A 12,693-nucleotide genomic window follows, 5' to 3' on the forward strand; every position below is an offset into this window, starting at 1 on the left:
ACAAAACTGTTGTTCACGGTGTAATCCAAGCGACGGAATAAAGATCGTTTTTAAAATCATACTTTTATTTTGAAGTCTCAAACTGTAGTTTCCGCTCTCACCGCGCATCTTTAACCTCCAACGTTTTATTATGGGTCGAGCTCTCCGAGCCCGGGGAGTGCGCAGGAGGAGGAGGACGGGGAGTGTTTAGAGGCGTCCACACATTGTGACGCCTCCTTGGTGGGAATGAGGAAAAAACAACGAGAAGCAGACGAGACGGTGGAGAATAACGCAAGTTTATTTTGACCGTTCATAAATTCTTCCCACGGCCTTCATTCGGACCTATCTACATGATCGCGTGAAGGTAAATGTAACACGTTATTTACATCTATACGGAGCAGGTGCACACGTTATATTTAAAATTTAATTGAGCATATTTTGATGATTTTAACGCGTTGTCAGACCGGTCTGGTTGTTTAGCTAGCAAAAGTTACACAAACTTAAATGAGTTTCTCCACTGGTAGTTCAATGACCGATAGTTCACGGTTGACGTGTTTATCTGTAACTGATTAACCCACCCACAAAAAAAGCTCAAGCTTTTATATTAGTGTGTTACTTTTTACAATTGTGTCTTTATGGTCTTCTGAAGGGACTGCATCTCTCTACTAAAGCAGGTGAGCAGCGAGTGAAAAGACGGCAGGCAAACAAAGATGACGAAACAGAACGATTTCCCCGTTCCATGATTTGACTTATGTCCCGAATACGCATGAAGTATTGATCACCTGTCAAATTCAGTTGTTTGTTTCTCACGCTCACCTCCCAGATTTGATTTGGAAATGGGTGGCTGCTGTTGATGTCATGCACCTAAAAAGACACCACCTATCTCCATGCAAATCAAACAAAGCTCTATGTAATTGTGATACAGTGTTCAAAGTTCAGACACATAAATGAACCTTTTGGGTGGGGATCAGATATATCAGTCGCTTCCAAAACGACTGACAGGTCAAACCAGATGCTGCAAACAATACCTGCGGAATTTGTAGTGACACATTTGGAAACGCCACTTTGCACTCTGTGTAAGCACACCGTCACTCTTGTGAGGAGTGCCTGCTGTTGGCCAAAAGGTTCCCATGGCTACTGCATGGACCCTCACACCACTTTAGACGCTTAAACATTTGGATCTCTCACTAAACTGATTTGGTCGGACTGTGCGGGAAGCTGGTGAAGTGTTATTTTGTATTTTTAATAATATTCAGATATGCAATAGGGTTTGTACATACATAGGACTCTTTTTCATTACACCAAAATACTTTGCAAGCAAGAAGAACCGCTTCTAACTAACATACGTTTAACAAGCCTCAATTGATGTCACTGTTTGGCGCTGACCAGTAGAGGGCCCAACAAGTCTGTGCCTTAAATGAGCTGCAGAGGAAATCAGACAGGAAGTTCTGTCTGCCAAGTCTGTAGGAGTTCCTATAATGACTTCCTGATCTAATTGACACTTTGTATATGATGTCCTTCAGCCGCCGGTTTAGACAGCTCTTTGCTGTACGCTACACCATTAAACGTTACATGTTTGCGGGTTTGGTAACCGGCAGTTTCTTCTAGTCCTATATATGAGTTTTCCTCTTTGTTTGATAAACGCTCTCACTTTCTCTCCTTTTAGAAACCCAATGATGCAGAGCACAGTTGACTCGTCGCAGGTGATAGACGTCTCAAAATCCAAGCCCTCGCTACCTCCCAAGCCTCGACTTGCTCCCAAGCCTTTCTCACCACAAAATAACACGATTCACTCCGTAAATGCTCCAAAGGTTGTTAATCTTTCCGCCAAGGAAAAGGCTGGAAAGCCCTTGGCTAAAACTGCCCCTAAACCCTCCCTGACCAAACCGGCACCAAAGCCACCTCAGCAAAAGTCCACAAGTGTCAATACAAAGGTGCAAACCAAACCATCCAAACCTGAAAACACCCCGCTAGATCAGAAAGAAGCTACCAAAACGAACCACAAAACCGAGACGCAGGTGATAACAAACGCTAAACCGAATGATGTTGAAAAGAATGATGACAAATCTCCAGCGACCAAGATCCAAAAGCCTGAAGAATCAGAAGACAATGATTCCTCAAAAAACAATGAAGCATTGCTGTGGGGCGGAACCAGGAAGCGCTTGTCGGTGGAGCTGACCTCCAAATTTAACTCTGGCGGTATCCCTCTACCCAAAGACCTCAGCAGATCGGCATCTATAAGTAAAGGAAAAGAAAATGCAAACCAGCCAAAACCGAAAACTCCAGAGCCGTCCACCACCGAAAGTAATGACGCTAATCTGGTGGAAGACGGCAGCGAAGGTGGAAGCATTAAACGCCGGATCAGTCTTTTATTCGACTCAAAGCCAGAGGTTGCTGTAAGGCGAGTGCAGCCCGAGTTTGTAAATGAAATAGCTGGTGTCAAGGAGAGAATCAAAAACTGGACTCAGGAAACCAGGTTAGTAAGACTTCTTTCCTCTAGCTTGCCAGTTTTCTTGGAAAGCACACATCTAGTTTTAATGTCCTGATTTTTTTTTTTATGTCACTGGGAAAGTATTTGTACCTGTACAGGGCATCCCTTGTTTAAAAAAAAAAAAAGTAAACAGAGGATAACAAATGAGGTCAAAAAGTGGAATACGATGTGGACCATGTCGCAAATGTTTAGAAGACTAAACAACTGTATGGATGCTAATAACGACGTTTTAATTGAATTCATCTCGTTTTTCCTCTCCAGCCCAGGTCCACCAACTGTGCCAACATTAGAGAAGACTCCAAAATTACCAGTTGCTTCTGAAAGAGGAACCATATCGTCTGACACAACTGAAAAACCTCCAACAGAACAACTTCACACATCGGAGTTGGACCGCACAACATCAGCAGAAGATGATGATGAGGAGGAGGATGACGAAGCGCCTCTTGCCGTGGGAGCGAAAGCTGAAAGCAAATCAGCGGAAGAAATGCTTGAGAGCGAGAACGAGGACGCCAGTGAGGTGGAACAATTGAAACATTTGGAATTTGAAAAAAGGCGAAAAACTGAGGAAGCTGAAATGAAAATATTCCAGTTGCAGGAGGAGAAGAGACAAATGGAGGAGGAAGAAGAAGAAGCCAGGCATATTCGAGAAGAGGAGAGCAGGCTGGAAGTAGAGAGAGAAAGACTTCGGCTTAAGAGGAAAGAAGAGGAGAGGCAAAGAAGGGAGGAACTGGAGAGAGAGAGGCTGGGGGAAGAGGATAGGAAGGAGGAGGAGGAGAAAGAAAGATTGAGACTGAAAAGGGAACAAGAGGAGAAACGGCGAAGGGAGGAAATTGAGAGGGAAAGACTCAGGGAAGAGGAGTGGAGGGAGGTTGAGAAAGAAAGATTGAGGCAAGAAGACGAGAGGAAGAGGGAGGAGGAAGAAAGACTGAGACTAAAAAGGGAAGAGGATGAGAAGCAGAGAAGAGAAGAACTGGAAAAGCAAAGAGAGGAGGAAAAGAGCGCAGAGATGGAAAGGATGAGAGTGAAAAAGTTGAAAGAGGAGAAGCAGAGAAGGAAGGAACTGGAGAAAGAAAGCCTGAGAGAAGAGGAGAGAAGGAGGGAAGAGGGAGAAAGACTGAGGCTAAAGAGAGAAGAAGACGAGACTCAAAAAAGGGAGAAACTGGAGAAAGAAAGGCTGAGGGAAGAGGAGGAGGAGGAGAAAGAAAGATTGAGACTGAAAAGGGAACAAGAAGAGAAACGGCGAAGGGAGGAAATTGAGAGGGAAAGACTGAGGGAAGAGGAGAGGAGGGAGGAAGAGAGAGAAAGATTGAGGCTAAAGAGAGAAGAAGAGGAGAATCAAAAAAGGGAGCACCTGGAAAAAGAAAGACTTAGGGAAGAGGAGGAGGAGGAGGAGAAAGAAAGATTGAGACTGAAAAGGGAACAAGAGGAGAAACGGCGAAGGGAGGAAATTGAGAGGGAAAGACTCAGGGAAGAGGAGAGGAGGAAGGAGATAGAAAGGATAAAACTCAAGAAGTTGGAAGAGGAGAAGCAAAGATGGGAGGAATTGGACAAAGAAAGGCTGAGAGAAGAGGAGAGAAGGAGGGAGGAAATAGAAAGATTGAGGCTCAAGAGGGAAGAAGAAGAGAGACAGATAAGGGAGGAAATTGAGAGGGAGAAACTGAGGGCAGAGCAGCAAAGAAGGGAGGAGATTGAAAGACTCAAGTTGAAGAGGGAAGAAGAGGAGAGACAGAGAAGGGAGGAATTGGAGAGGCTAATGGAAGAGCAGATAAGGAAGGAGGAGATAGAAAAATTGAGACTGAGAAGGGAACAAGAGGAGAAACGGCGAAGGGAGGAAATTGAGAGGGAAAGACTCAGGGAAGAGGAAAGAAGGAAGGCTGAGATAGAAAGAATACGACTCAAGAAGTTGGAAGAGGAGAAGCAAAGATGGGAGGAATTGGAGGAAGAAAGGCTAAGAGAAGAAGAAAGAAGGAAGGAAGAGATAGAAAGATTGAGGCTGAAGAGGGAAGAAGAGGAGAGACGGAGAAGGGAAGAATTGGAGAAGGAAAGGCTTTGGGAAGAAGAGCGGAGGAGACTAAGGAGGGAAGCAGAGGAGAGACAGCGGAGAGAAGAATTGGAGGACAGACTCAGGGTAGAGGAGAGGAGAGAGGAGATAGAAAGATTGAGGCTACGAAGAGAACAAGAGGAAAGGCTCAGGGAAGACGAGAGAAGGAGAGAGGAGATTGAAAGATTGCGAGTGAAGAAGTTGGAAGAGGAGAAGCAGAGAGAAGAGCAAAGGAGGGAAGAGATAGAAAGATTGAGGCTCAAGAGGGAAGAGGAAGAGAGACAGAGAATGGAGGACCTGGAGAGGGAAAGACTGAGGGAAGAGGAGAAATGGAGGGAAGAGAGAGAACGATTAAGGCTGAAGATGGAAGAGGAGGAGAGACTCAGAAGGGAAGAGTTGGAGAAGGAGATTCTCAGGGAAGAGGAGAGGAAGAGGGAGGAGATAGAAAGATTGAGGATAAAGAGGGAAAAGGAGGCGAGACAGAGAAGGGAGGAATTGGAGAGGGAAAGACTGAGGGAAGAGCAGCAAAGAAGGGAAGAGATTGAAAGACTCAAGTTGAAGGTGGAAGAAAATGAGAGGCAGAGAAGGGAGGAATTGGAGAGGGAAAGACTGAAGGAGGAGGTGAGCAGGAGGGAGGAGATGGAAAGACTCAGGCTCCAGATGGAAGAAGAGGAGCGACAGAGACGTGAGGAATGGGAGCAGAGGAAAGAGGAATCGAGGGTGGCACAAGCCCTCAAGGAAGAGCAGTCGAGGACGCGACGCAAGATGGAGAAAATGCAACAAAAGGGAGACCTGGAGAGGATGAGGGGGGAAGAAGAGAGAAGGTGGCAGCAAGGCGTAGATGACAACGACCCTAAATATTTGCCTCCGACTACCGGCATGGTTTATGACAACTTCTCGGTCGTTGGGACGAAGCCTGCGGTGGACGTCGGACATTTTGATGATTTTTCAGTCAAGCCAACTCGATGGGGCTCACAGCCTAAAGTGGACGTTAACACGCGGGACACAACAGTGGACATTCTGATGTCGCGCAACGTCGGCGCTCGGGAGAGAGATATACGAGACAAAGTGAGGGCCGAAGGGCGTGTTGAGCCAAAATCAACCTTGGCGTTTCCGGAGGTGGAGGAGGACCACCGAGAGCCAGAAGAGGAGTCTCAAGAACAAGAGCAAGAGTTACCACAGATCGGAGGCAGATATTACAGGCATGAGGTAAATTCAAATTCAATTCTAACTTTGTTTATGATATGGTCGGATAAAACCGGGGTTAGGCTTTCCCCCCCATGATTCCTAAAAGTGTGTTTGCCACAAATAGAACATCGCCCAACGCCAGGTTGGGGGAACAATGAACAGTTTTAAAAATAAAATCAAATAAACTCAAGAAAGAGGTATTAGAGCAGATGAAGACGTTATGTAAGTGAGGTAAAAACGCAGAAATGATCATAAATATTTCAGCGCTTTTATAGACACCTAGCTGTCGTAGACATTAGAAAATCTTGTTATACTCGCTTCGCCTGGTTGCACCGTGTCCTAAAGAAAAACCTGTTGTGTTTTGTTTGGGTGTGAATGTGATCGTGACTAATAAAACCGCACCAGCCCGTAATGTACTCGCCATTTGTCATGGTAGTTAATGATCATCATGATGATCAGGATCATATGGTCTGTGTCTGCGGACATTTCTTTTCAAATAAATAGAAAAGAAAATTCAGATCATTTGTTATTCTCCACCTGGTTGACTTTTAAGTTATGGTCTGCATCTGTGTGGTTTAGACTTAGACATCTTAAAGGAAGTGGGTTTGGAACTTTTTTTGTAGCTGTTGCGCCACTGCTCTCCCTCGGTAAACATTTTGTTCAAGCAATTGTCATTTTAAGACACTCACTGCCATCGCTGTTATTGCCGTGCAAAATCAGATCTTTGAATTTTGTAGTCAACAATATTGTTTGCAATGAATTGCTATCTGTAGTCACCACAGTGGCTTAAAAGCATTGTACTCCTCCTGTCTGTAGGGGGCGCCCTGGAACAACAGGTTCTTCTTAAAAGGAGAAATATTTTTCCCCCATAATTCCAAACAGTTCCCATGTTTCTTTAAAATGTCTCTGTCAACTTTTCTGAACCCTTCCTAACTGTTGCCCGCTACAAAGTGTTGAGTTGAGTTTTTTTTATGAGCCTGGGAGAGATTTAACTCCGGTCAACACAATATTCATAGACGTGAAATCAGATCTATTGAAAGTTCAAAGCAAGCAGGGACAGATCAGCTCACCTGCCTGTTTGAACATGCATACGTTTTTGCCGAGAAAGCTGTGGGCTGTGCTGCACTGTTCTCTGCGGTTCTACACCATGTACTCTGCGTGTGCGTCATCGTGATACTCCCTCGGTCCTGTTTGCATGCTTTAGCAAACAAGCCCTAACCCATATATGCAGTCGGCTATTATCGGATAGCACTGCACATGTTGCATTCACATTTGATGCGGGCCGACACATTTGTAGATGCGGTAGAGCAGGGGTGTCAAACTCATTTTTATTGCAGGCAGCATCATAGTCATAGTTTTCTTCGGAGGGCCATTATGACTGTCAACCCAAATAAATGTACTCTACAAAGTAGTTTTGAAATCAGAGACAACTCAAATATTTTTAAAAAGATGAATGGTAATAAAACTTGGTAGCAACATCTCTATTAGTGAAGACAATTTGTAATTTTCGTATTGACACATAAAGTCAACGCAGAATTTGTCTTGGCGGCCCGTATATAATTACACTATGGGCCAGATTTGGCCCGCGGGCCAGAGTTTGACACCCCTGTTAGGGCGTCTACCTTATCCACATAGGGACCCCCAACCATGTTTGCTCCACTAGGGGGCAATGCTGCTCCTAAAACGAAATCTTTGCCTCCCACATCATTTTATTTGTAACACTTTTAAGAATGTCTCGCATTTTGTAGTCGAAGACTAAATTGCCTGTTATGTCCTGACTGTGTTGAAGCGAACCAAGAAAAGATAGAACAAGTTTTAATGAGCAAGGTGTACAGTTGAGTGGGCACTGTACATTCTTTCAGGCTACTGACATATAAAGAAAGACAGACAGACAGATAGGCAAGTGTGGTCATCATGTCCTCATTTGGATCTGGCTGAAAGGCTAGCGTGTCATTATGACCAAACATGGTCAACCTACGTGCTGTCTGTCCATCTCTCTCCTCTGCTTTGAGTCTGCCCCCCCCCCCCCCCACACACACACACACACTTCACGACACACCAAAGAGGATAGGCTTCGCTGCGGACAGGAAAGTTCACATGTGACTTCCATACTAGAGCTCCCATTTGCTCCAAGTGTCACATTCCAAGAGGATTGCTGGTGAAGCGTGCTCCCTTGAGAGAAGACCTGCTTCAAACAGTAAACTAAACAACATTAGAACCCGAGACTTTCATTACTTTTTGTAATCTCCCTTTCAAAGCATAGATTGTATAAGATAAGGGGATGACCTGACCTGGACTCTTGCGTTTGGATGTCTTGTTTTTTTTTTTTCCCCCCCTCCCAAAAGGATACAGAGTACAGTGTGGAATGCAAATGATACTGCCTGTTTCTAAAGAAGACTCAACAACAGATTCTGCTCTTAAAATGAAGACACCCTAGTTGCCGTGGTGACGCAAGTATCAGGGCAGCAAGTTATATGAGCTCTTCGACCATGCAGTACTTTGGAGGAAAACTGTCAGCTGCCCAGCTTCATGTGGCGGGCTGGGCGGGCAGCGTACGACGCTCCTATCAAGAGGCTTTGGCGTTGGTCTGGAGCGCTGCAGAGAAGGACAAAGAAACCAAAAGTGCTAGCGCCAAAGAGAGATTTCAGAGAGCAATTTTGCCTCTTCGTAGTTTTGCCCGCCGTAGCAGGATATCAATGCATCAATTGTCCGTCAGAAGTCAACAAAGATCCACGGACATCTGCTCTGTAAGAGTCTTGGGCCACCGATGATTTAGTTTTTCTAACCTTTTTAGACCGTGGCCATTTTGATGCAGGTTCTTAATGAGTGCTTCCAAAATTGTTCCATGTAGGGTACACAATGCATACCAATGCTAATGAAAATATGAAGCAGTTGTAGTCTGTTTCAGGAAAAGAAAACATTATCTGATCAGGTCTTCCGGATGTGCTCTTTTATCAGTTCCATGCATGGCCTTTCCCTCCCTGCGGTGTCGTGTGTGTGTGTGTCATAGATAAATCAGCGGACAAAGTGTAACAATGTGACAATATAGTGTCACACAATGATGGTAAAAATTGTGGCCACTAATATGGCTTTCTTTATTCTTCATGGCAAAGTAGATGAAATGCTAAACAACTGCGAGCTGGCATATTGAGCTAAAATAATTTAAATTGCTCTCTGATGTGAAGACGCTTTGTGGCAGTTCCTTAATGATAAAGTCAGAGTAATATTTTGCATTTAATTTTGGTGTGCTAACATTTAGCATGTGAGAACAAAGTGCAATGATCGACACACCCATAGTCATTGCGTAATAAATGGACACAGGTTGAAGCGCATAATCATACGGAGGCCAGGTGGTGTTTTGTATCCAAGTAACAGTATCACACAGCAAAACATTGCCATGTCCCCCCCTTGACAGGTTGCTTTCATTTGGAATGTGCACATGTGCACATACATTCCAGCTTGTGGGTGCGACACATTGGAACTTAAGGATGTGGATTTCTGTATCGTGTGTGTGTTTGCCTACAAACACATGCTGATGGGAGTTATAGTGAGCACAGCCTCGCCTCCGAGCTGCTCATTAAAAGACGTATGCTTGGCTGCTCCTCGGCCCTGTCTCCCTTGTAGTCTGCGGTTCTTGCTCCACACCTATTTCATTTTTTCTTTTCTTTTTCTCCTGTTCAATATTATACCATCCGAGTGTGACTAACACGGCTGACGTAATTTTGTTTTGCGTTTTTCTATGGCTGGTAGGCAAGGGAAACTAATTCACACACAAAACAATAAAATATCTTGCCCAGAGTGATCCTGGAGCCTTCTACAGCTGACTAGCCATTTGCACGGCAAACACACTGTTGATGTTTAATAATAATTTACTTCTTAGTTCCACTTACAGATATTCCTTACCTTTTCTTCACTTTTTCATCTTCTAGTAAACATGCAAAAACCAGTAAAACAGCATTCAAGTCATGCTAAGACAGAACCTCTCTACATCTCATGTTTGTCTTATATGAAAAGTTTACACAGCCCTGCAGTTTTTGCAGTATAAGAATAATACAGGCTTGGTGGGATTTATGACAGGGTAGCCACAAGCAGATGGAGCAATTGATCTATGACCGCTGTCTATACAATTTGAAACCACCGATATGGCACAAAAAACATCCCAAAACTTCCATCCAAAAAACATTCACATTTTTTTTTTTCTGTGTGTCCCTCAGGATCCTGACAGCAGTTATCGAACACTTGGACATGGTGAAGACACTGACGCTTTGATAGATGTGGAGGCAGACAGGCCGCATGCAGCCTATGACTGGAGATCTAAAACTGACAGGTAGTGTTTAGTACATTCATTTGAGATGAATTTGATGTGAACTCATTAGGGGAGCGGCAATTTAATAATATTTATGTAAATTATTTCTCAAAGAAAGTCGAACTCAAAGCTGAGATATTTCTGTTGATGCAGCTCATAAGTCACTCCCTGCACGTTCGAGCTCCCTACGCCCTCTAGTGGCTCCAAGTGGTTAGCAGCACACAACTCAAGTTGCAAAACGTTTGGCTTTTAGATTTGAAAATGAACAGCAATGTATGTGATTGCGTTGCAACAAATCATTTGAAGGTTTTCATTTGGGAGCACTCTGATGTTTTTTTTTCTGACTGATTTCCAAGGACTGCTTTTCAACCAAGTCCCAGGTCTTTCACTGATTCGTTTGCTGAGGCCTCTGACGATGTTGATACACCCAAACTTTTGCTGTCTCCTTTCCCTGAGGTTAGTGATGACTTTGCTTACACACCTTAAACTATTAAGGGAATCTAATTTACCAACTTTTTTGTGTATCACTGTGTATTACGATGAGAAAATCCTTTACAGGCAATATTGTATCTTATAACATGTCTGCGATACAACTTTCATTTTTTTCTTCAGTTGGTCCACTCCACGGAGTTAATCAACATATATTGAAGCAAAATGTCTTTTTCCATTGCATAGAGCTCCACCCCGCTCCTCGACACCAGTGCACAGAAATCCAGGGTCAACCTGGGCAAGAGGCGCACCCGATCGCATCCATCACGTTCAAATCGCTCGCAACCATCTGTGGTAGAGACTCCGGATTGGCGGTCTTGTGACTCCACAGGTCATCCTTAATCTCTTTTTCCATACATGCTTCATCATCATCATCATCACATGTCTCAACTTGTTCCTGATTTCAGAAGGCGGGCAAATGGAGTCCGACTCAGAGGAGCAACAACCAAAACAAAGGATACTCTCTTCTCCGTCTGTCTCCAGAAAGGTCCCTGTCTTTCCTGGTGTGAGCCCATCAAACCTCATTGTAAGTTCAAGGAGAGCTCATTTAAACGTATGTCTTCGGATTTCCGCTCTGTTAGCCAAAATCTGAACTGCACCGTGTTTGTCTATAGAGCACAAGTGAGTCAGTTTCCTGACGCTCACCAAATATTGTATGTTTTACAATATGTGGGAATATGGAATACATCTGAACTGCTGTGAAAACCAAAATGTTTTTCCTATCTATCTGTGTGACCCCAAACGTCCCGGGACACTTTTGGGCCCCAACCCACATGTTGTGAACCACTAGTTTCATAAATAATCGCGGTGTGATGCTACTGTACTTAACGCTCCTTCCTCCTCAGGCTCAGATGAAAAAGAGAGCAGAAGGACGAGAAGAGACTGAAGAAGAGAAGGAAAGTCCAAATGATGAAGTGGTGCCATCTCCATCTCAAGTGCCTCGCTCTCCCCGCCCTCCCCGCTCCGCCGCCCAGCTTGCTGGAGCTGCACGAGTACTTCCACCCATAGGAGCCACAGATGGAGGGTAAGCGCTGCAGAAAACAAAAGATAAGTGCTGAGTAAAGAATAGTTTTTTTTTTTTTTTTTCTCCTCACAAAATATTTCTGTGCGTCTCTCAGTGGGGTCCCTCCGACTTGGCTGAAAGAGCTGAAGTCTAAAAAGCGTATCAGTCAACATGAAGGGGAATGGTAGCTGAGTACCATGTGGCAGGTGAGGACTAAATTGAACGTAAAAAAAAAAAAATGCTGTCATCCTGGACGGTGAATATCTCCGTCATCTTCATTAATCAAATGTTTGTAAGCAACAAAACATATGTAGCTTCAGATTAGATTTAGAATCTTGATTGTATCTGGGCGTTGGTCATTTAACATCTTCCTGGACTGTGTTCCCTGTAGGAACCACCGTGCAATAGGGCCGAATCCATCCATGTCAAATGTTTGTGCCAAGAAACACTTCACCAGGGTCTATATTTTGCACTTAGGTGCCTTATTTTGTACATTTGAACCAGATATGATATGTACACAATGGAATTCAGAATTTTTTTGAGTCGTCACAAATGTTTTGCTAAGGTTGCGTGTCATTTTATACCAAGTACATGTTTGACCTAATGCTGCAAAGTCAACTCGTGATTGTCAGCATGACATAAATTGAGTCTTTTCTTTCTTTTTTCTTTTTTCTTTCTTTCATTCTGTTCTTCTTTGTTGTTGTCAACTTCTATTGACTGGGACCGATGCCATTGCTGCAGGCAAATAGAATCACTCGTGTTGTTGATAGAAATCACCCCTTGTTATTATTCGTCATTAGATATCTTAAGGTGAAATCTTTGCACTTAAAAAAAAATATGGGTCTGTAAACCCTTTATTTTCTTCTACACATAGAAGCAACCAGACAATCATTTTCCTTCCTTTCAGAATACAATAAACTCATCCAAACAACTCATGAAAACATCGTGAGCTTGCAGGAAACGGAGGAATGCTCTTATGCTACCACACTGTGTGAATATGTCGATCTACTTGAGATTTTTTCAAGTGTCTTTGTTTACTAATTAAAAAAAAAAAAGACCACCGGTCATTACTGTAATATGCAATGTGTTGCGATTTATTAAAAGCTTTTCTATAAAATATGTTGAGTGCATGTTGTTAATTGCAGCAAAACACACACATGACAATTCAGTAAAAACTTGCCACAGCGTGCAAGATG

The 12,693-nt window shown here is 43.7% G+C and overlaps 1 protein-coding gene across 3 annotated transcripts; it reads left to right on the top strand.

Annotated features, from left to right (window-relative positions):
- The first annotated feature begins 148 nt into the window (after nt 1–148).
- Nucleotides 149–12,616, top strand: tnks1bp1 (tankyrase 1 binding protein 1). Of its 3 annotated transcripts, XM_061290457.1 has the most exons (11): nt 149–343; nt 1,646–2,455; nt 2,732–2,987; nt 3,060–5,720; nt 9,914–10,026; nt 10,362–10,461; nt 10,681–10,825; nt 10,902–11,020; nt 11,340–11,518; nt 11,613–11,703; nt 11,889–12,616. In XM_061290457.1, exons 2-10 carry the CDS (start codon nt 1,653–1,655, stop codon nt 11,683–11,685), a joined length of 4,449 nt encoding a protein of 1,482 aa, XP_061146441.1. In that variant the 5' UTR covers nt 149–343; nt 1,646–1,652; the 3' UTR covers nt 11,686–11,703; nt 11,889–12,616. The 3 variants fall into 3 exon arrangements, with proteins under 3 accessions (XP_061146441.1, XP_061146438.1, XP_061146439.1); XM_061290454.1 differs by having other exon boundaries at nt 2,732–5,720; XM_061290455.1 differs by having other exon boundaries at nt 2,732–5,720; nt 10,905–11,020.
- Nucleotides 12,617–12,693: the final 77 nt, after the last annotated feature.

The sequence above is a fragment of the Syngnathus typhle genome, linkage group LG11 (assembly GCF_033458585.1).
Source record: "Syngnathus typhle isolate RoL2023-S1 ecotype Sweden linkage group LG11, RoL_Styp_1.0, whole genome shotgun sequence".
Taxonomy (NCBI): Eukaryota; Metazoa; Chordata; class Actinopteri; order Syngnathiformes; family Syngnathidae; genus Syngnathus; species Syngnathus typhle.